Source organism: Astyanax mexicanus, chromosome 6 (genome assembly GCF_023375975.1).
Source record: "Astyanax mexicanus isolate ESR-SI-001 chromosome 6, AstMex3_surface, whole genome shotgun sequence".
In the NCBI taxonomy this organism is placed as follows: Eukaryota; Metazoa; Chordata; class Actinopteri; order Characiformes; family Acestrorhamphidae; genus Astyanax; species Astyanax mexicanus.
Genome location: NC_064413.1, coordinates 40650424 through 40674436, shown reverse-complemented (window position 1 = coordinate 40674436; position 24013 = coordinate 40650424). Strand labels below are relative to the sequence as shown.

General features: G+C 38.7%; 1 protein-coding gene across 14 annotated transcripts in view; it reads left to right on the top strand.

Moving 5' to 3' along the window:
- Positions 1–21913, top strand: part of ptk2ab (protein tyrosine kinase 2ab) — a 95494-nt gene extending 73581 nt beyond the window's left edge. For 9 of the 14 annotated variants that reach the window (XM_049480187.1, XM_049480189.1, XM_049480188.1 and 6 more), the window contains 11 exons: positions 3044–3155; positions 6117–6446; positions 8032–8118; positions 9429–9578; positions 9865–9996; positions 12066–12128; positions 15965–16004; positions 16236–16339; positions 19226–19381; positions 20610–20690; positions 21060–21913. In XM_049480187.1, the coding sequence (XP_049336144.1) occupies positions 3044–3155; positions 6117–6446; positions 8032–8118; positions 9429–9578; positions 9865–9996; positions 12066–12128; positions 15965–16004; positions 16236–16339; positions 19226–19381; positions 20610–20690; positions 21060–21272 (1468 nt within the window). In that variant the 3' untranslated portion in view covers positions 21273–21913. The remainder of the gene's footprint in view (positions 1–3043; positions 3156–6116; positions 6447–8031; positions 8119–9428; positions 9579–9864; positions 9997–12065; positions 12129–15964; positions 16005–16235; positions 16340–19225; positions 19382–20609; positions 20691–21059) is intronic. The other 5 variants (XM_049480196.1, XM_049480194.1, XM_049480195.1 and 2 more) reach the window with 2 other exon arrangements.
- The last annotated feature ends 2100 nt before the right edge of the window (positions 21914–24013 follow it).

Below are 24013 nucleotides of genomic sequence, written 5' to 3'. Positions count from 1 at the left end.
GTGCTGCCGTGTCCTGGAAACGCTGTAAATATTTGCACTGTTAACACTATTTATACCACAGAATCAGGCCCATAAAAGGCACTGGATACTGGGATCCAGGTGTGGCTGATATAATCATCAATTAGGGAAAAATGTCATTAAATGCTACTACGTGGTTTGTGTGTGTTTTATGCTCCTTTTGTGTTCTGCACTGTTGCTGAAGTAAGCAGTGCTTGGAGTTTGAAAAACATGCCTGTTAATGCTAAGGCTGTTGCACTAATAGTAAGGAATTTAGAGTTCATTTTCTTCACACAAGCAATTTCTGCTGTTTTGGAGTGATTTAGCCCTTACTTATCCCACTTTATCTAATGGAGACTTCTTAGAAGTCTCTCTAAACCAGCATTGTTCCTAGATGCTGATCACTGTTGTTAGAAAAGGGGAAAAACACTCATTCTGTCATGAGTGAGAGTCTTTAACCATGCTTTTTCATAGAATTTACCAGAACACTGGAGCTTTACAAATAAAAAGGAAAATGCAGTTGTGCCATTGTGATACTAATTGCCTCATTAAAGTAAAAATAATAGTTTATCATTTTACAGTGTCTACAGTTTTAAACAGCCTTTAACAACAAAAATAGGCTTTGTAAGAAAGAGAGATTTATTAAGGAGATAAAAAATTGAGATTGAGGTTTTCAACTTTAAGGCATGGCGAAAAAAACACAGATATGTACCCTGCCAAAAGGGGTGAAGGTATAGGGCTGTCACAATAATGGTTTATGGTTTATCAGTTTATTGTACGTTATATTATATACATGACGTTAGTACTTAGTTTCTTAAAGTAGGTAAACTCATCTAAAAAGTCGGTAAACTCATCTCAAAGTAGGTAAAGTCATCTAAAAAGTGGGTAAACTCATCTCAAAGTAGGTAAAATGAAAAAAAATAAATAAATAAATAAATACACCGCTCCTCACGTGTGATTGAACTCGGGTCATCAGGGGTTGTGGTCTCTTACACCAACGCTACCCCAGCTAGTGAATTGGGCCAGGAAAAAAAACGCCCTTATAAGGAGATAGGGAGCCCAAGAACGGGCGGATAAATAAGAACGGGCGGAAACTAAAGTCACACCGAGCACAAAAGAGAGACAGGGAGGGGTGTAAACAAAAGCTCGCCAGAGAAGCATTTTATTTTGTTTTATCTTTTTAATTCTATCTTTTTTAAATTATCGTTCATTATAGTTCAAACAACCTCACTGGCCAGATGTTTCATGCTTGCAGGTCACATCTGGATTTAAACAGCTATACTATATAGCTTTTTATTGAATGAGGGCTCCCATGTTCCATGAAATATGCTTTAACCTTTGCCATCAGGTAGGTTGTGGTTGGTCCATTTTTAGGTTTGCAGGCAACATTTATGTGCAGTAAATTATATTTTGGCATTTTAAGCCATGCTGTATAATTGACTTTATTGTCCCATTTCAAAGTAAACACACTGAACAATACAGAGGTCAGCAAATTAACAAAAATGCTAAATAATATAAATGTGATTTTAAGATGCATTAAAATGTTTACATATCTTAAATATATAATACAAATACACTATAAAGTAAAGTGAACTTATTGGGTCACTCTTGTTAATGGACTCTTCTCATTAAGTAAACTTAATGGGCAATTTCGAGGTCAGCAAATATAATTGATGTAATATAAACACGTATTATAGAATAAGACAATAACGTTATTGTTGTGACAGACCTAAGCTGATACAGGAATTTGACCAGAGAGCACCATCAGTACATTTGTGGCAATATTTAATGAGTTCAGCTATTAGATTCAGAACGGTTCTCTTTCTAAAGCTCTGCAGGGGGTCTCTGACCCGAGCAGTGAAGTTTCAGAATGATCTGCACAGGTGTTTTTCTCCTCTGTCTCGTCAGTCATTCTTCTGCTGTCAGCACACTTGCTGGGCCTGTCGGGGATGACAGTGCTTCTAAAAATATCTGCCGTGGAGCCGAGCTGTGGGCCCTTAGCCGTGTTCTCACTGTCGGGTCTGATTGTCCGTGCTTCTCACACCTCTTGCATCTTTTCACTTACTTCTTACTTTTCTCTGAAGGATAACTTACCAAGTTCAGGACAGGTATGAAGCTTAACTTGGTGTCAGATTCTGTCTGGACTAGACTTAAATAATGTGCTTATTGTTAAGAGTGTAGAACATGTTAGTAGAGCTTTTTAGAGGTCAATGGATGTAATGTTGTATGTTCTGTGTAATGTTGAGAGATAGAAAATTGCTTCTTGCTGTCTTCAATGGCTTTAAAAGTGTTTTTATTTTTGTGTGTTTATACCACTCTTGGGGAAAAAATCGATTAAGATCTTAGATTTTATATAGGCCTGTCATAGGCTTTACTAAGGATAGAAGTGTTTTATTTTGTTTTAATTTAATTCTTTTATTTTCCAGTTCCAGAATCTGACAAGTATTAATAGTTAAAATTAAATAAGTGAGTTCATCAAGTTCATTTCTCTATAAAAGTGTGTAATTACGTTACTATGGCATTATTTTTTATGATAGCAATGCTCCTAAAATGACAATGATATGATTTATCACAATTAATTCTTTCACAATATATTGTTTAAACAAAAGCAGTTATTGTGGCTGGCCTAATGTTGTACATGTTGTAGTTGTGTCTGAGCTAATATAGAGCATTGTCAGTGGTCTTTCCTGAGCTTGGCTTTGAGTCATGTATGTAATTACCACACTGTAGTGTTTTTTTTCTATTGTGTGAACTCCACCTCAACTGTTTCATGCATGAGTTGCTCTACGATACCAAGTGTGTATTAATACCACTTGCTGGACGTGGGTTATCTCATTCTTCTCTGGAAGTCGTCTGCTGCGGTCTGCCTGCTTAGACACGCCTGGATTAAAACTCCTGGATTCACTCAGTCTTAAACACACACAGCCTCAGTGTGCGGAGCTCTGGTCGTAGGAGCACGTGTGACTGGATTTGTTCCCACTGATTGAGTGCAGGCTTCAGCTGAGATGTTGTTGGCTCACCCTGGCACTTTCCTATTGTTCTCCAGCACCATCCTCGCAGAGGAGAAGGCGCAGCAGGAGGAGCGCAGTCGGATGGAGATGAGGCGACAGGTCAACGTGTCCTGGGATTCAGGGGGATCAGACGAGGCGCCGCCAAAAGTAAGCACCTAAGAATTTACTTCTAAAAAAGCAGTTAAGAGTTGAATAGATCCTAAGACGGGCTGTTTTAATAATAAATAATGTAAACAGTGTGGGATTATGATCTGGAGATATTTACAGCATTTTCACTGTATTTATTCACTAGTAGTTGTGTATTTTTACAGTGGTTTCAAGGAAATATCCAAGTAAATATATAGATTGTGTGTGTAAATAATGTGTAGAACTAGCAGTATGTAACTTAATCAAGAAGTCTTACCTCAGGGGATAGCTTGGGAACAGCTACACCTGTTTAAGTTGTGAGGTATTATCTTGTGTATTAGGCTGGACACTGGTCAGTGTGTTCATGGCAAGTTGTCTTGGTAAGCAAGGCCTAATAGTGGGTGCTGAAAAGATGGGAAATTCTGTTTCTAAAGTTGTATAAGGCATTTAACATTCGTTGATTCTTAGTGTCACCTGTTCACCTGTGTACCAGGACAAAAATGGCATTGAAGGCATTACTGCCCACAGTGGACAGCACAGTGGGTGGTAATGATTGTGAGTGGCAATGTCTGGCTAGAATTGTCCATGCAAACAGACAAGCAATTCTAGCAGAAATCACATCCACATTAAAATCAATTTAATGTCTGTTAATATCCTGTAGCCTCCAATAAGTATGCCAAAAGTCATGGGACACAATAGTTAGTAATAATTAATTCCTGACCTATGTCACGTTTCAGTGTAATTACGTATCACCTAATCTTTTAGTACATTTTTCACATATTTTAATAAAGTAACAAATATAAATCTGCTGTGAGAGATTAAGAATTTAGAATTTATGCAATATTTGGAAATCTCAGATCTTAATAGGATGAAATGTTGATATTTTGAGCCACATACATTTTTTTGATCACAGTTAGCTTGATCTAACTCAGCCAGACTCTTTACAAGACTTATAGATTAAATTTATTGGGGTCAAATGTGACGTGACCAAAATCTAATTAAAGCTGTGAAAGTTCCCACTCTCAGATCAGTGTGAAATCTCTTGGCTTAAAGTGATTCGCTACCAAAACATCAAACTTATCTTTTAATCTTAGACTTTCTCTACTTATCCTACCTTATCAGAGTTAGTGATTGTAATGCTAAGATCATGTAGAAACTGACAGATGCTTTCTAGGAGTCGATGCCCACATATTAATGTCTGTTTTATTCAGCTAAATACCAGGCTCTTTCTAAGATCAAGTGGGTGTGTTAACTTAAGGATCAAGATCAGTAACTGCTGTCCTGGCATTATGTCATCCTTGTTCTTCTTTCATGGATGTGCTCTCTATTACTAAATGAAGACTGTATGTAGTGTTACTGCTAGAAGCTTAGCATTTGTAACTGTTTTAAGCCTCTAGCAGTAACAGTAGTCATAATATGTATTTAACAATTCAATCTTTTTCATTCCATTAAACATTTTATAGTAAGTTGAATTTTTTTTTATTTAAAGATAAAAACTGCAGTAAGAGTTTTTAAAGTAGGGACATTGCTATTTAGATATGTTGTGATCGTGTTGCCTTTTTTAATTTCTTTTTCTTCATTCCTCTTTCTTTTTAACACATTAAATATCCTTTTTTTTACAGAGTAATACAGAATTAATGCATTTACCCCAAGTAGTAATAATACTTATAATTATTTTTATTATTTAAAATGTAAGTAAGTTGTTTTAAATGTAGGGTTCACGTATCAGCAATGTCCAATAAAAAAACAGGAATCTCCATTTAATCGATTTTTAGTCTACCACAGAATTTGAACACAAATTGACACAAATTCCTTGATAAATTGACCAATAGAAATTATCCAAAATTACCTGAAAAACTGCTTTTTACATTGACTTCAGTTGAAGGTTATTGGTTTATTTCTCTCTTTTAAGATTGGTCTTTTGGAGATTCGTGTTATTAATTGGACAGCAATTATGAAATTGTTTCAGGGTTTATAACTTAATAAGTGAAAATAAGGTAATATACACTACACTTAACATTTGTGTGCATTCTAAAGAATATCTACTGTATATTTTTGCTTTAACATAATGCAACAGTTATGAGACAAACAATTTTACATTTTATGATTTCCAAGATGCTAAATTTGGAAAATAGATAGGAATTCTGTTCTAAAATGTGCAAAAAATTAAATTTTTAAGGTTTCCTGTAGACTAGTTCACTTAGTTTCGCATAGAAAATGATCAAAATGTCAAATATTTAACCAGGAGTGCTTAAACCTTTCCAAAATGTGTTTGTTCTACTTATCACTCCTCTCAATCATAGCATAAATGTAAAACATCAGTGCAGACCTGTGTAAACTGTGCAAGTCTATATCAGTATCAGTTTACTGATTGCACTGGGTGTCTGGCTACTTTTGGACACATTGTGTGTCATAAATAGTTTGGAAACTACTGTATAACTAAATTGTGCAGTTAAGTAGTTATGTAAGATGAGGACAGAAGTGGCTCTTATAAAGCCTTATGTGCTTTTAGCACGTCTGTCTTAAGTATTTATTACAAATTCTTTCCACAAATCCTCCTGAAAGTCAGGCATAACTGCTAGCTAGCAGTGTTTGACTGCTGGTGATTGATCGGCCTGGCTGGTCACCTCTGTCTAACTCTTCAGCCTGAGCTCTTTCTGCTGCTCTGTGTGTGGTATAGAACTTCACTCCCTCGCTCCCTCCCTCACTCCCTCACTCACGCTTTCACTCCCTGCTGAGCTTATTCGTGACCATGCAGCCCTTCAGGTGTCCATGTCTGTCTTGTCACACTGGTGTAAATGCGAGCACATGTTTGCCGTTGTTGATGTATGTTTCCATGAGTGTATGTGCCCTTGTCATGCCTCTCTAAATATGTCCTCTTTTCATCCGTGTGTATGTGGTGTCCTTGTGTTGGTTGACTTTGTGTGCGCGTGCCTGTGTGTGTGTGTGCCTGGTTCTGTGTGTGTGTGTGTGTGTGTGTAGCCCTCTCGCAGACCCTCCCTGCAGCACAGTGTTAGCATGGACTGCTTGTCTGCTGCTTCTGCTTGTCCTTCTCAGCTTTTTGGGCTTTTTGGCTCTCAGCTCTCACTCCGCTTCTCTCAGCCCCCTGCTGTCCCTGCACTAGCGCTGCACTCCCCCTTGCAGACCCCCAGGCAACCTCATCAGGGGCCTAGGCTCCGGAGGAGGCCTTCTCTGCCCCCCATGGAGTCCCGAACTGCCCACTACTCTGACCGTGGCCTCGTGGGGCCACCCAGCACTTTTATGCGTCAGCCAAGCTTGAACCAACACCAACCTCACTGTTTTCTTCCACAGGCAGGTCTAATAGGTTTACAAATAAGCCCGAGAGGTGGTCTTATAATACACTAATATGGAATTCTCTGAGTTGCCAGTTCATTACATTCTTTTCCTACATTTCCCTACATGTTTTGGCTGTTTTAATAATCAGATTCAAGAACTATGGATAAGCTTTTTTTTTTTTTTTTTTTTTTTGAAGAAGAAGAAGAAGAAGAAAAAAAAAGGTTCTTGAACCCTCTAAACTTGTCTCATTCAGATTTTAAGATTTTACATAAAACTATACTTTGTGATAGGGCAGCACAATATTGGAAAATGTTAACATTGCAAATATATATCGCAATATTAAACAATGCAGGGCCCATGCCATCAACAGCCCCGCCCCCACCCAAGTGTTTCTTGCTTCCTGAGTTAAGTCAGCACCGAGCACTCAAAACACAAGGAAAACAGCAAAACAATAGTAATTGGCCCTTTAATAGCCTTTTAAATGGTAAAAAAGAGCGTTTTTCAGAGATTAAAAGCGTAAATTTACCTGTAACTGGAAATATCTGCGCAAAACACATGCATTTGCAAGCATGTGGCCAACCATGTGGATGTAGGCCATGTGGTTAGCTTGTGTTTACTCCTGACTCCCCCCTGGATTGGTTTATACTATTGGTATAAGATTGGTTCTTATTCCTTGTGTTTTTTATATCAACAAAAGATGTACATACTGGCAGCTCAGTGATTCTTGATTTGTCGTTAATGCATGTTATATTGATTAATCCAAACATTGCTTTTACACGAAAACCTTGCATCTCAATTTTATTTAACATTATTTGAACTGCTGTCATTTAAATAGTGACATTTTATGATGAATGAACCAGTAGAAATTCTCAAAATCTTGTTACATTGACTTCTACTGAAAGTTTTTTTTTGAAGATGGAAGGTTTTTGCGTAACAATTAAGCCAATAAGCTTTTGCGATTGCTGCTCACATGAATGTGCATGAACTATTATGATAAATTTGGTGCTCCAAAAAGAAATACTAAAAATGTTAGACGTTTTACCAAAATAGTTTGTTTATTCACCGAATCTTGACCTGTTTTAAGTTGATAATTTTTTTATATACTTGCTGCACTTTTTCACTCTTAATTTTCCTCTTTTCGGATCTTCCTTCCTTCCCTTGCTCCCCCGGAGGGGTGGTTGCGTGACTCTGTCTATGAGAGAGTGTATAAGGTAGATGTGCTTTTTAAACAGCTTTATCCATCCACAGCTGAATGTGGTGCAACATCTCAACCAATCAGAAGAGGACTTGCTGCCTTCCGTTTTGAATCCTGTCTTGTAATTTATAATATCCATCCCACCCCTTCCTCGTGTATAACCAGCAGCTAAATAACAGCTCTAATGAGGAGCATTTTTGCATTTTTGGATGTTTAACTAACTGCTTGCCTTTTAAAAGCCTGTTTTACTTTTCTTTTACCCTTCAACAGCCTGGACTCTACTCATTTACACAAAACCATTCCAGTTTTGTGTTTGCCTGGTTTATCTTTGCTAACTGCACCCCCTCGTGCAAAAGCATGTAGATGCATATAGTGACAAATGTATGTATGTGTGTGTGTTTGCAGCCAAGCAGGCCTGGTTATCCTAGTCCACGTTCCAGTGAAGGTTTCTACCCTAGTCCTCAGCACATGGGTCAGCACAATCATTATCAGGTATGATAACGATTGATAGCTACTTTTACATGGATTTAAAGGTTAAAGATGCAAAATAATGTGTTTTTAATTTGTTCAGTATTGTATACGTAAGTGTAGTTTGTGGCAAGACATGCCTAAATGCAGTTTTATTAGCCTATTTACAACCCTGTACACTCCAGCAGCTTCCACATGCCAATAACCACATTGACCCTTATTTTGTCGGCTAGTATTAACTTTTAGCCACTCCAGAGGCTCTTGTGCATCAGATAATTGCACTTATCCTTGCATTAGCTTTTGGTCACTTTAGTGGCCTCATAGTTACCTTAGCATAGCATACCTTTCTTTGTTTCGCTACCATCAGCTAGTGACTGTTCAAGCATCTCCCACACACTGAATAACTGTGTAAATCCTTGCTTTGGTCAGTAAATATTAGCTTTTATTTATTCAACAGGATCCCACATGCCAGATCACTACATCTTCCCTTGCTTCCTTCAGCTAGCATTAGCTTTTGGCTGCTCCAGTGGCTACTGCCCACCTGATAACTACATCAAACCTTGCTTTAGTCAACTAGTGTTAGCTTTTAGCAACCCTGCAGGCTCCAAGGGCTCCGGAGTGCTAGAAAACCACTGCAGCCCTTGATTTGGTCAGCTAGCGCTAGCGTTTAACCACTCTAACTGCATCAACCCCTGCTTCGTTCAGTTAGCAGTAGGCTTTACCCACTCCACAGGGTCCCACACACTGGATAACCACAACAGCCCTTTCTATGGTTGACTACTGTTAGCCTTTAGCCCCTCCACAGGCTCCAAAGACTCTCACAACAAATGATTTGCAGTTAAACAGTTGCCATCATTCCATATAGTTCATGAAACCTCTTTACCACCTGCTGTTTTGTGAGAGTAAAAGTTTCCCTAGTGTCTTCTTTATGTGCTTCTATTTCAACAGCTGCTGGAAGCAGAACAGTGTTCAGAGCTTTATCCCTTTTATGGATTTCACTTAATTTTAACTGAATCATGGGAAATAAGGTTTAGAGGAACGGTTGGGGCCGGAGAAAACTCGGTCACAGGCCGGATCTGGCCTGTGGGCTGCTATTTGCTGATTCTGGGCATATCCCAGATGTTATCTGTCTTGAGAGCATAGCCATAGCTTAATAGCATATTAAACCACATGCATGTAAGTAATCTCGGAACTGTGAAGTCAAGGGTAAAATAATTTCTCTCCCAGCTTTAAAAACAAACCACAGGCCTTAGGAATGGAAGGAAAAACACACGCTCTGCTACTTCACCAGTCAGGTATCTATAAGACTAAATATAGCTCTGCTGGTTCTCTAGGTTGGGGGCTACCCAGGTCCTCATGGCATGCCCTCGATGCCCAGTGGGATGTACCCTCCACAGGCTGCCGGGTTGGGCCTTGACCCCCACGACGGCTGGAACCACCACAGGGTCGCTCAGGACCACTCTTTGTGGAACCCCAACATGGAGGTGAGTGGAGAAGAACAGAGCAGTGAACTGATTGACTTTGTTGTGTTTATTTTTGTCTTAAAGTTCCAATTAGTAGATTTCTTGACTAGTTAGTAGGAGTGTAAATATCAGGCGTGCTTTGGTATTCATCGATCTGAAGATGTAAGATGAATAATCAAATTTGTTTAAGCATAATTTTTAAATTGTCCTAAATTATGTAAATTCATACAGCACTTTGGGATTTTAAGTGTAAAATATACTGTGTTTTAAGGCAGTGGTTATAAATGTGTGTTTATTTGTGTATCAGGATAGTGAGGCGCTGAGGACTGGTATGGGGGGTCCATCTCTCCCTCCTCACCTGGTGGAGGAGCAGCTGATGATGCAGCAGCAGCAGATGGAGGAGGACCAGCGCTGGTTAGAGCATGAAGAGCGCTTAATGGTACTTACTGTGTTTTTTAGTTTTATTATTCCCCTGTTGGGCTACACATTTTGTTTTTCTTTCATTTGCTCATTTCCGTCTTCAGCTCTTCAACAGGGTCTGTTTTGTTTGCATTAGTTTCACTTCCATGCTCTCTCGCTCACTTATGCACTTTCACACTCTTGCACTCTATCACTCTTATGCTTTCGTTAACATGTTCTCTGTCTTACACTCATGCTGACCTTTTTTTTTTTTTTAATAAAGCTGCCCTTGCTCTCTCATTTTCGTGGCTCTCTTTCTTTCTTGCGTTCTCACATTTGCACACTTTGCATTCGCATTCATGCTCTTTCTCTCTCTTACTTTCTTTCTCTCTCATGCTCTTCCACCTTCTTTCCCCTTACTCATCTTACTCCGTCCTCTCTCCTCCCTACTCTCAGCACTTCCCTTACAAGAGCTAGAGCTCCCTCTACCAGCTTCCCTGAAAATCTTTTTTCCTGTTTTAGCCTACAGTGTTTAGGACCTTGTGGGACCTTGCTTAAGGTTCCAAGAACGACTGCTCTGTTCCTAGAGCTGGGAAGCAGTTTGCTGCTCCCTGTAATCTTGGTTCTTTTGTCCAGGTCACTAAAGGCCAGTTGTAAACAGAAACATCACAGTTACAGAAACCACTACAGTCCTGGACCAGTGATGTACATATATGCAGCAGGATGTTAGGCTTAATCTAATTAGTAACACAAGACCATCAACTATGTAGCCGTCACCTTTTTAACTCCTTAAGTTACCTGGTGCAAATAATGCCTTCTTTTATAGGACTCTTTATATTTAAGTAAATGCAGGAGTCTTAATTCAAAGCTCGGCTCTACATAATGCAACCCCTAAAAAAACTCTTGTGATTGGCTCATGCTGGAGAGATATAATGTTCTTGAGCTCGAAAACACGCAGGAAGTGAGAGCTTGTGTAACACTGTCCGAGAGTTTGTGAGAAAAAGAGAGAGAGTGAGTGGCTAAGGCGAGCGAGCAGGATGTGGGGCTCTGGCTCGAACCCTCAAGTTATTTTTACTCGACTGTCATTATCTTCAGCCTGTCTCATAGAAAGCCTCATTCTGCTTCCAGTGCCCAGCTAAAACTAGCGCACAGCAAACAACAACACAGGATAAGAAACACTTAAAACAAAAGGAGCTGTGCTTGTTTATTTTTCATTACTTATTTTTATTGCTACTGTATTTTTTTTTTTATTTAACATGAAAAATTAAGTGTATTCCATTAGGACGCCCTCTGTTTGCTTTTCCATACGGAGCATACAGAGTGTATGGATGTTACAGGTGCAGTTTTGGAGAATTCCTGAGTAATGAGAGGGTTGTGTTAGCAGTGATGCGTGAAGCAGCTAAACTCACCCTGACCCGCCACTGATGAAAGTTAAATTGCTGTGGCTGGAAGGGTTTTCATTTCCACCATTCCCCTGCATCGCTCTAGCTGCGGGGGAAATGGCGGGCACATGCCAGCGGGCGAGGCTGGAGGAACGAAGAGAAAGGACGAGGACCACAAAGAAACAGGGAGGAGAGAAGGGGAGGGGGGAATAAGGAGAAGAGCAGGACAGTAGAAGTGGTAAAGAAAGAAAGATGAGAGGGGAAGAACAGGAGGGAGGAGAGACGGACGAGGGGGAAGTGAAGTCGTTGCAGCTAAGTTGAGGCTCGTTCGGCGGGAGTGACTCAGTGTGGGTGCATGCATGCCTCACCACAGGAGCCTCGCCACTCGGCACATACTTTTTTCTGTGAATGGAGCTAAATCGTGCTCTCAGCTGCCTACTTACAGCACGCTAGAGGGAAACGGCAAGGAAGAACCCATAGGATGCAGGTCTTCAAGTCCTGCTTTGGGAAACTGGTACAGTACAGCTGGGCAGGGATGGGGTTGTCAGGGGGGTTGCAGTATGTTTTGTGACCTGTTGTATTAATACTGGGATTATATTTTTGCTTATTGATTATGTATCAAAATTCACTGAAACTGTATGCTTCATATGCCTTTTCTTCACACTCTTTTATTCTTTTCCCTCCCTCTCTGTTTCTCTTTTTCTTTCTTTCTTTCTCCTTGTCTCAGAAACCAGACTTGAGGAATTCCAGAGGCAGTATAGAGAGGGAGGACTGCACTCTCCAGGGACCAGTAAGTTACTGTTTATTTGTTTGTTTGGTTTGTTTTCCAGAATTGACTTCCTCATTTTCTGAATAATAAACAGTCCTTTGTACAGTATTCACATGGATAAATATGAATAATTAGATACTGTGATATCTGATAGATGTGTATTATATGAATATTTTAAAAACTTAATACACCGACATGCCATACAAAAGTCATACAAAAGCAGTATCTTGATTTAAACAAAAAAAAAATTATGATGAAGTGCAACTTTACAATGTAAGAATTGGGACTGTACATGTTGTGAGGTGTTATCTTGTGAGTGAGGTTAAATACTGATCAGTATGCTCGTGGCTTGTGGTTTGATTGAGTGTTACATGTTTGTAGCACACGTTTAATTAACACCGTAGCTACGTCAACTTAGTTTCTAAGGGGAAAAGGGGAAAGTATCCCATAGATTTGACCTGTTTAATCTCAGGGAATGGACCAGTATAAATCTTGCTCTAGGTACGTTAAGGAGGGCTTGGACAGAATTTGCAACAGGACACAGTGTACGGGGTAAAAATTAACAATTTAGATTTATTAACAAATGATTTGTTGTTACTGTGTAAGTGTAGGTGTATTTGGTAAAATAAACAAATAAAATGTTTTAGAGTAGCAGAAGGGGGGTATGAAAATAAGAAAAATAGTTCAATGGGGCTCTGATCAGTTAAAAATAGAAAATAAACAATTAAGGAAAAAAACACAAAATGGCCAGTTTCAGTAATACAAAGGAAAAATAATAAATATCAAGGTGTTCTTTTAGTCACAGTCTTTGAGTTTAAACGATGTTCTGTCAGGCTTCCTCTTCTTTTCCCTTTGTGTGTGTAATTTTGTCCCAAAGTGTGTGAAATGTGTATTTAGATCTTCACTACCCGGGTAGACTAGTGATTGTGTGCGTGTGTATCAAGTGCTTGGCTCCTCTTATCTGTGGTCTGACTCGCTCTCTCTCTCAGCGGTGCAGTTTGCGTGCTCACGCTGCAGACGTCACTCGCACAGTATTCTGGGACATGTAGTCTTGGGTTGGCTCGCCATCTTGGACTCAAAAAGTTCGCGCGTTTTTCCCATCAATTAAAACAACCTGTTCGACATAGCACTAACATCAGTCAAACTGTAGAACACCATATGCATCAAGACTTGTCTCTGACTAAATTAACAGCAATATTTGACACTTAACATACATATTTACACATTTAAGCCGATCGCTATCGCTAATGCTAACCGCTATTGCTAATGCTAATCGCTATTAGTCTACACCTTTAGCAGGAAAAACGCGACACTTTAACTCGACAAAAACCTAACATATTTACACTTCGGTTGTTTTAATAACTTTTTAACTCTCTTTTTTTTTTTTTTTACATTTTAAGCTCTTTTTAACACAGAAACATCACTGAATCATTTACAATCTGTATTTATCTGGTGTTATTTGAACTCACCGAAGTTTCTCCACAAAATAGAACAGACAGACGAGGGTTTATCCAACTTGTGGCTTATATACACCAACAGAACAGAAACAAAGTATTTTAGGTCTCTTTTAGAAGATTTAACAGCGTTTTTAACTGAAAATCAGCACCCGAAAATGGCGACTCAGCACCTGCTCTAAACACACTCACTCTGGGAGAGTACAAGGTAGAGAGTGAAGGTAGGAGGGTGGGGAGAGGAGAAAGAGAGAAAGGTGGGAGGGGTCGGCTGACTCTACAGAATGGCTCAGCTACAGGATGATTATTTTAACAGGGTTACATGTTACTGGGAATACTTTATTAAAGACCATAGAAAACACAATGGAGCGTGCAGTGGGTGGTAATGATCGTGACCAGCGGCATCTGTCTAGAATTGTTGGTTCAATGACTTTGTCAGAATCACACCAACATTCAATGCAGGAGGCCTTACATGAACATCCGAGGTCAGTGCAGTGTTTATTAGCTTCTTTGGGACATGGTAAAAGTCACGGGACACTAGGTCCTGTCCTAAGACATATGGCATGTCAGAGTATTTTGATACATTCTCTAAAATAAAGTGTCTTTAAATGGTTCTTTGAGCAATACCATATAGTTGTCATGTTTGGCTCCATAAAGAAATATGTTTGTGAGTGTAAAGAATTTTAGCGAAATTTTGAGGTCCAAAGAACTCTCTTTTTTTTTTTACTTTATTACAGACATGGTGATGCTTAAAGAAACGTTCTTTTTCAAAAGTGTAGTCTCATATTAATGGTAGATATTTTTAATTGGGTGATTATCGCAATCTGATCACACAAGACAAGTTTGATGTCCCTATTTCTCCCTTTTGCTTTAGCATTGAACAAGAGCTGTAAAACTAATGTAGAAATTAAACATCAGAATTCGTTTCAAAGGAAAATCTCCATTCAAAATGCTACATAGTCTAAGACTAGGCTTAGTCCCTTTTTGGGAAATTAGAAGTACATACCTACACACATGCCCTCTTCTCAGCACACTCAAACTGCACACAGACTTGTCAGTGTGGTTTACACCACAATATGACATACTGTGAGCTATAAAGTCAAAACATAAACATGTTGCTGAATGCTGGGGACAGTTATTTTAGACAGCAGGAGGCGTGCTGAGCTTCGACCACTTCGCATGATGTGGTTCTCTATCGCATGCAAGCAGTACATGCCTTTACTTATTTTCTGCAGATGTCCGAATATCTGTTCATCCATTTTTGTAAATGAGCACAATCCTTCTGTCCTGCTGGTAATTTTTTTTTTGGCACATTCAGCTCAGTGTATCAGCTGTAAAATTAGGATATAGCTTGACTTTCTTCTTTCCCCTCTTCTCAAGCTCTCCTTCTCTCCAATACTCAGACTACATTGCGTAGGCCTTAAGGCACCATCTCCTCAACCACAAACAGCGCCCCCCTGTGTCTGAGAGGAGATATTGCAGCTCACAGATTGCACTAGCTTTAGCATTTACCCTCATCAAGATTGATGAAGTGATGAAGTTTGCTCCATTCTCGCAGGGTTTATCGGTTTTATAAGTATACACTCACCATCTCTGTTCACTGTTCACATCTGCTGATCCGAACTCATCAACCAGCATCAACCAGCATTACCAAAAATACAGCTTTTATTTGCCCGTTTATTAATATGTTCTTTCATCCCACTGGTCATGCCAAACGTACCAAATGTTGTTTTTTCACATGATACCACATAAAAAAGGCATGCCTGAATACTGGCAGACACCAATCTAATATTAATTTTTTTTTTAAAACTACTAAACTTTAAGCTGAAGTTTTGATTAAAGCACTTCTATTTAGATTAACATGTAAAAGTAGCCTTTCATGTTTAAACTTCTCAAACACAAAAGGAAAAAAAACACATCTAACATGATATCACACTGTGTGAGTGTGTGCTAATTTAAATTAGGGTTGTCACAGGATTTAACCAGGTTAATTCTACCCTCCAGTACATATTTACTATCTGTACTACTGCATCTGCTGTACTGTACATACCTGAACATACCTTCTGCTTCTGAGGAGAATTATGGATTTTTTTTGCCTTTTTTGTTTGTAATTTTGCTCAGCAGTAAATATATATTTTTAAGTGAAATGCAAATAAAAATGAGCCTTTTCTCATTAGTTCCTCTGTATCTAGTTGAAGCAGTTAGGCCTATCTGCTGGGCTGGCCCACTTTGCCACTTTTGGCTCTCCTCTGTGATGCTCTGTGGTGTGGTCACTGTGTGTGTGCATTCAAGCATGTCAGGCATCTGGATTGCTCTCCAGTCTGACCACAACAACACAGCTGGAGCTGCTACATTGTAACTTCTGCGTTTCACACTGACTGATGGTGTTTTTATTTCTGTACACAGGCAGGAAACCAGCACATCTACCAGCCTGTGGGGAAAGCAGGTACATTTCTGAGCTTGATATAATTTCTTCTGAATGCTATTCCAAACAGACATTCAACAAAAGAATTAAATGATTCATGTCTATGTTGTAACTTTTCACGTAGTTCCACTTCCTAGAAGCATGACCACACTTACGTAGTGTCTAATTAAGTCAGCTTTCTGTCTAACTATAATTATTGACAGTGGTTTTGATCTTTGTGCTAAGTCTGTCTACCAATGATGTTTGTTGCAGATCATGCTGTTCCTCCAAAGAAGCCTCCTCGACCTGGAGCCCCCACCCATCCAGCGAGTGCGGCCTGTCTGAACCCTGCTGACAGCTACAATGATGGAGTCAAGGTACAGTAACACGTTAGTGGACACAGGCCTGGCCAAAACAGCCTATCCTCAGCACACTTGTGTTACACAGTAGTTCTTTTTGTTTAGTTAGTGCTGTATTAATAGTTTATAAATGCATGATGTTTCATTTTTTCTTTGTTGCTTTTAACTTCCTAAAAAACAGCAGAAGGAAATTCTAATTTATCTGGTTAGCAAGTGTTTATTAGTCAAAAATCATAATATATTATCACATAACTATATTATCTCCACTGTTAACAAAGCTCTCAGTACCAAATCAGTCTAATCATTTTTAATCAGTCCATCATTACATTTAGACAAGCCAGGCTGAATTCAAATGACAAAATATCAAAGCTGTGTTTGGGGGAGGAGAGGAATGGCATTAGTGAAAAGAACACCATGCCAACTGTGAAGCTTGAAAGTGTGTAAGGTTGTGTGCCAGTAGCATTAGAAATACTACATGGCCTGGTGGAAAAATGGATTATAGAATGTGCCAGCAAATTCTGTATACAAATGAGAATCATCTGTTTAAAAGCTTTAGGCTGATAAACATGAGGCTACTTATTCAAAATATACCACATAGTTTACCTTCGACAGTCTGAAGAGACACAAACTGAATAATTTAGAAAGAAGTGTGGGATCAACAAGAAATAACAGACTTTTAACTGCTGCTTTTTTTAGCTGCTGTTTTTCAGTTATCCAATCAAGGCTTTTACATTTACTGTATTTTTTGCACTAAAAGGCGCACCTAAAATCCACTGTGTGCCTTATAATCCGTTGCGCCTTGTGTATGAAAACACCCACCAGGGAAGATTTTAAAGTTTTTATCGGATCTTAATCTTAAACATCAAATTTGACACATGTAGAGGCTTATGTAATATTTGAATCAACTGTGCATTTATATCTACGCATTTAAAACCAAGTGTATGCCACAAATAGCCAACTTTGTGCTGGAGTGGCAATAAAACCCCAACAACCAACCAACCAACCTTGTGTATGAATTTTACCAGTCAGGTTGTAAGGAGCAGTAAAGGCACTTCGCTGAAGTACAGCTTTAAAAAGGAGTTTTAGTTAAGTTTCTCCAGCACCAAGGGTGCAGCAGTATTAGCGTTAGCTGCTAACTGCAGCGCTAGCTCTTTTGCCATATACAGGCGAGTATATTGGACTGTAGTCTGCATGTTTACCATTTTAAAACAAGCTATGTGGGACGAACCCCTAGCTAATAGCGCCCCGGGTTACCAGGACACTCAGAAATCCTCATTTTAGTGCTGTCAGGCAGCATTTACTGGTGCTAAGCGCTGCTAACCATGGCTAGCGCTGCTGCTAATTGCGCTGTTGAAAATATTGGAAATTTCAGCTTACTGTAAATAAACGGAAGCATGGGAAAGAAGGGAAGCATGGAAACACCCTTGTTCCTGACTGTTGTCACTTAAAATGCACCTTATAATCTGGTGCGCCTTATAGTCAGTAAAATACGGTAGTCATGTACTAGTAATCAGATAATGGGAAAACTCAAGATAATAATCAGGTTTCTATTTTCAACCAGCCTATAATATCACAGATTCATGTGATGTTCGAGTGTAGATAACTGCATAAGTGCATGTAGACACACTTATATTGAGGATTTACACAGATAATGTTTATATAATGTTTGATTATCTACATAAGCTGTGTTTACTATTTTACCATTAAAGTTTTAGTATTATATTTGCCTCCTTCTCTATTTTTCTTGTTCACTCTCTCTTTATCTCTCGTAATGTAAAAGAAAATGATGCATTTGTATGTATCATTTGTACATTAATCTATATTTTTTCTCTTTCTTTTTTCCTTCTTTTTTTTCTTCTCTGTCTTCCTCTCTGTGCAACACTGCACTCGCTCTCTGCCTCACTGTTTTGCACTCCTAGCCATGGAGGGTAAGAGCACTGGGTGACTCTGTCTGTCTGTCTGTATGTCTGTCAACGTTGAGGAAAGAAATTCATTTCACCACCATTATCATGGTTTTAAACATTTATATTCAGTTTTATTCCCAAATGCTTTATTAAACCCACATCATGGGATCTGCAGAGTGTTTTGAAAGTTGAAAGACATGTCATAGAGTAAGTGTTCTGCTGGCAGCCAGTAAACCATTGTCTGACTGGTCTGACTGAGCTGTTAGACTCTGGTTTAAGCGGGGATGGTAATTAGACTTTAGTTTTTCTATGTAACACCACCATGGACCCCTTGCTAACAAGAGCTTACTAATGACCAGCTCAGCACTAAAGGTCTCTTTCCTTATACAACGCTGTGTGGTGTGAAAATGGTGCGTAACCATAGCTAGTTGTTGGGACCACTGATTGGGAGCCTGAGACTAAGCTATTCATTCTAACAAGAGGGCGGATCTGGGCTGGCACTCATGAAACATCTTGTGGTTGATGAGTTGTTTAACTAGAGAGTGCTCTCGAGAGTATTCTTATGGTTCTTCCATAAGAACCCTTGTGGAAACTTTAATGTGGAGAGTTTCTATTCAGAGACACTTTGTATTTTTTTTTTTTCAGTGCTAACTCAGATTTCCTTGTGGTTAGTCTGTGTTTTTATTGTGGGTTATGGCATTCTGTTGGCTTATACAGTGCTAATCCTAATTAGCTTGTGATTTACAAGACAATATCTAACCATACATTTTAGTATTTTAAATGATTTGAGATTGAATTAATAATAAGGTTGAAAGTGTCTCTCTGCTGCTGTATATCTAAAATCAGTACAATTTACTGACAGTTAAATATGTTCAGTTTATTACAAAGCAGACATAAGAGTAATAGGCAGAAATAAAGCTTTGTCAAATGTATTATCACTACATGCTTTTTTGTTATATGTTATATTAATATATCTGTCTTTCTCTGCTTATTCCATTAGATCCAGCCTCAGGAGATTAGCTCTCCCCCTACAGCTAACCTGGACCGCTCCAATGATAAAGTCTATGAGAATGTGACGGGGCTGGTGAAGGCTGTGATCGAGATGTCCAGTAAAATCCAGCCGGCTCCACCAGAGGAGTATGTGCCAATGGTGAAGGTATGACATATTTATCTTTGGAACATTATTATTACATTTATTAACTTTGAAAAAATCCTGCATCTGCTAATGCTGTAGCCAATGATTTGAGGTCTTTGTCTACCAGTGTGTGCATGACTATAAAAGAAACATTGGTTTCATCTTTGATAGTAACCTTAAATTTGACAAACAAGTCATCACAGTTGTTGAAGGATGTTTTGTTCTTTTTGCCACAGCTTTGGATCATAGCTAAGCTCTAAGAAAGGCCTGGGAATGGTTACCCATTCATTTATTTATTTATTTCCTCTCGTGTTGACTACTGCTACTCGCTGTATCTGTATCTGTCAGACAAGTCGGTCACGCTGCAGTTGTTCCAAAATGCAGCTGCATTTATCCCTAAAAAGGGGAAAGTATCACCTCTGTTCTGACTGCCTTTTCTGTAGCTGCTTCAAGATTTTGGAACAGTCTTCCATTTTCTTTATAAAGGAATGGGCCACAGCTGATATTTTAAGTCCAATTTAAACAAATCACGCAGTTAGTTTAGTTTAGTTTAGTTTCGTTTCGTTTCGTTTCGTTTCGTTTAGTTTCGTTTCGTTTCGTTTTGTCTTGGTCTACTTTGCTTTGTCATCAGGATCTTCCATACAATTTTTTTATTGCAAGTGTTTTTACTAGTTTTTACTAGTTTTTATTTTAAATTAGGTCTGTTACTTGATCATATTGTACAGCATTTTGGTTGGCACTCGTCTTTAAAATGTGCTGAAGAAATAAAGATAACTTGAGTTGACCTATATACACACACTACACTTGATATAATTATCCAATTGTTATTGTTTAACAATGATAATGTTATTTGTATCAGATGCTAATTGTTTCATTATTTGCACTCCAGTGTTAGTTAGCTGGCCATGTTTGCCAAGGTTATAGCCAAGGAATAGTTGTTGTAATGTAATTAATTTACTCTTAAAGAAAAAATGTGTATATATTATTAAAAAATAAATGTTAAAAGATACTTGCAGTATCACAATTTTCACAGTTGTGTCAGTTTTGTCTAGTGTCTCTAAATCACAAAATTAAACTGGTTCTTAGATAAGCTATTAAATGTTGCATTTAAAATAGATTTCACTACAAATGTTTTTGTTTTAAATGTAAAATAATCCTTCTATGTGCTTCTTCATCTAAATACTCTATGTACTATAAATAGTTGTCTATACTATTGTTTATTGACGTGTTAAAATGATTTGTCTTGCAGGAAGTAGGATTAGCACTGAGGAATCTACTGGCCACAGTGGACGAAACGATTCCCTTACTTCCAGCTCACACACACCGAGAGGTACTATTTACTGATAACTGTACACACACACACACACACACACACACACACACACCAGTAAAACCAAAAATATTTGATATTTTAAATTAAAACAAATTAGTTCTCACTGGACACTGAAGTGGTGCTGTAAAACATATGGACAATATGTGTTGAAAATAATATGATTTAAATAATTAAAATAGTAAAATGTTTATACACAATTCAATATCAAGAAAAAATACTTAATGGTGATTTAATTATTGTCAAAATTAACAGGTTGGAAAACAAGAACTTGAATCTGTTAAACCAAACATTTACATTACTTACATTTCTATATATGTAAGATTTTTCCTGTGTCTAATATCCACTACTGTATTTCCTCTGTTTCAGGTGGAGATGGCTCAAAAGCTGCTGAACTCTGACCTGGCTGAGCTGATTAATAAGATGAAGCTTGCACAGCAGTATGTGATGACCAGTCTCCAGCAGGACTATAAGAAGCAGATGCTAACAGCTGCTCACGCGCTGGCCGTCGACGCCAAGAACCTCCTGGACGTGATCGACCAGGCCAGACTGAAGATGCTGGGTCAGGCGCGGCCGCACTAGCCCCCATGCCTCAGCCTGGTGTCTCCCCCACAGCATGGAGGGGCTTCTGCTGGACTGAAGTGCACCCGCAGCAGGCAGGCGCCCCGCCACTCACCAGCACGGACTTCTGTACTAGAATTCACCGTACGCTCACAGGCTCCATGCTCTCACTCTAGCTTGCCTCCAGGTGCCAGGAGCTCTGAGGAGCTCGGCAGGGTCTGATGTGAAGGAGCGGCTGGATCGGTTCTGCCAGCACTGTCAGGAGTGCCCATAATGGGACTGTCTGCCTGGGACTGCTGTATTGTACTATGAGAAGAAGGCCTACATTGATGAAAAGCCACTGGAATGGAAATCCCGAGCTGTTGTACAGGTCTCTGGAGAACAGAAGACATCTTCACACTGTATCTACAATTCTGTATCTCGTCGGCAAGACTTTGCTCCACAGCTAGACTGAACAAAATCTAGAAACGCCTTCGCACAGGCTCTAGAACACTCAGCAGTGTTGCGTAACATTTAAGTATGTAACGTTTCACTGTGTTCTGTCTGGATGTGCAGCAAGGGCTTCCTCTGCCTCTCAAGGACTCAGAAAGAGAGGATTGTACAGTTTGGCCATGTGCCACCTAGGATTAAAATAAAGTTATGACTGAAAATAAAAGCAAAAACAGAGTCAATGTCTTTTATTTTTCAGTTTTAAGATTGTTATGAGTACAAAACAGTGTGAAACTTTGTTCTGTAGTTTTTACAGTCAGCCAAAATACAGATTACATAAAAGCTACTCTATTTAAAATATTTTATTACAGAAAGCTTTTTTTTTGCTTGTGTGCATACATGTGGGTCTCCGAAGCCTCTACAGGCCCAGAAAACTGTAAAAAAAAAAAACCTGTCTGTTTAACATCTTGTCGAAAAGTGCATTTTTAGAGCCACTTGCAAGTGCCCTTTGCCTGTGTACAATCCTTCTGCTTGCCAGCCATTCTGAACAGGGCTGTTTTAGGAAAGAGTGCCATGGTGTTAGATTTTTTAGGGGGAGGATGAGAGCATGTCATTATGGTAATTGCATTGACATTGCATTAAGGTAAGCAATGAAATTGTTTTGGAAAAGTGTCACATTTATGAATGGCTGACAAGGCAGCAATATAACATTATTATTCAATTTCAGGATACACATTATTCTGTATTTTATGGTATCTTAACATTGAGTACATTTTGATCTGCAAATAGGTTGAAAGCACATTCAAAATTGTAATACCACATTTAAAGAGATCATCTGGCCACTTCTGATTGTACATGAGTGTCACTAGAGGGCAGTATACGACTTCTCTCCATGCTTACTTTGAACCTAAAGACTTTTATTTTGTAGAGCTGCGGGTTATGAGCGTCCCCTGCTGTTTGCGTTCAGAGCCGAGCGTAGTCTGTTCTATGAACTTGAGGAGAAGCACAAACAGATCATTAGACGTAACATGCGGTTTCTTACCGTACACCGCTTACATTATACATTATAAACTGTTTGTTAATTTAAAATGCAGAAATACTGTTTTACCGGCGTTTACCTTAAACGGACTACAAAGTCTGTCGCACGAGTGACGTTACTAACGCTTATTTCAGTACAGAAAACCTTCGAAGACATGTGGGTGTTGTAGTCCATTTGTCAATTTTAATATTATAATAAATTATAATAATAATGAATATAATATAATGAATTATAATGATATAATGATATAATGAATTATAAATTCAGTTAACAGCTCATTCATGATGTTTTCTTACTGTGGGCACATGACTGTAAATTACATGCTTTAAAATAAGTCCAAGTGTAAGATTTTCTGGGAAAACACAGCACTGACTTTGGATTTGATATAACACAGTGGACCAACACCAGCAGATGGCATGTCTCTCCAAAGCATCTCTGATTGTGGAAACTTCCCACTAGACCTCAAGCTGCTTGGACTGTGTGTCTCTGAAGCCTTCCAAATGAAATGTAAAATTTAGTGATGGTTTGGAGAGACATGTCTTCTGCTGGTGTTGATCCACTGTGTTATACTGTATTAAGTGTTTTCCCAGAAAACCTTAGCAACCTTACATGCTTTCCTCTGCTGACAACTTTTATGCAGATGCTGATTTCATTTTCCAGCAGGACTTGGCACACCGTCCACACTGCCAAAATAACTAATTGGTAACTTTAGTTAATCATGAGTTTAAAATGACTGAGAAAGAGATTTCTACATCTGTGACAAATACAGCTCTGGAAAAAAAGTAAGAGACCACTTAAAAATGATGAGTTTCTTTGATTTTACCAAATTGAAAACCTCTGGAAGCCATGAGTGGCCGCACCAGGAGTGGCATACAGTTTTCCAAAAGCATAGTGTAAGACTGGTGGAGGAGAACATGCCAAGATGCATGGAAACTGTGATTAAAAACCAGGGTTATTCCACCAAATATTGATTTCTGAACTTTTAAAACTTTATGAATATGAACTTGTTTTCTTTGCATTATTTGAGGTCTGAAAGCTCTGCATCTTTTTTTGTTATTTCAGCCATTTCTCATTTTCTGCAAATAAATGCTCTAAATGACAATATTTATATTTGAAATTTGGGAGAAATATTGTCCGTAGTTTATAGAATAAAACACAATGTTTATTTTACACAAACATAAATACCTATAAATAGCAAAATCAGAGAAACTGATTCAGAAACTGAAGTGGCCTCTTAATTTTTTTTCCAGGGCTGTAAGTCACCATGGGCTGTAAGCGAGTTGTTTTAGAGAAG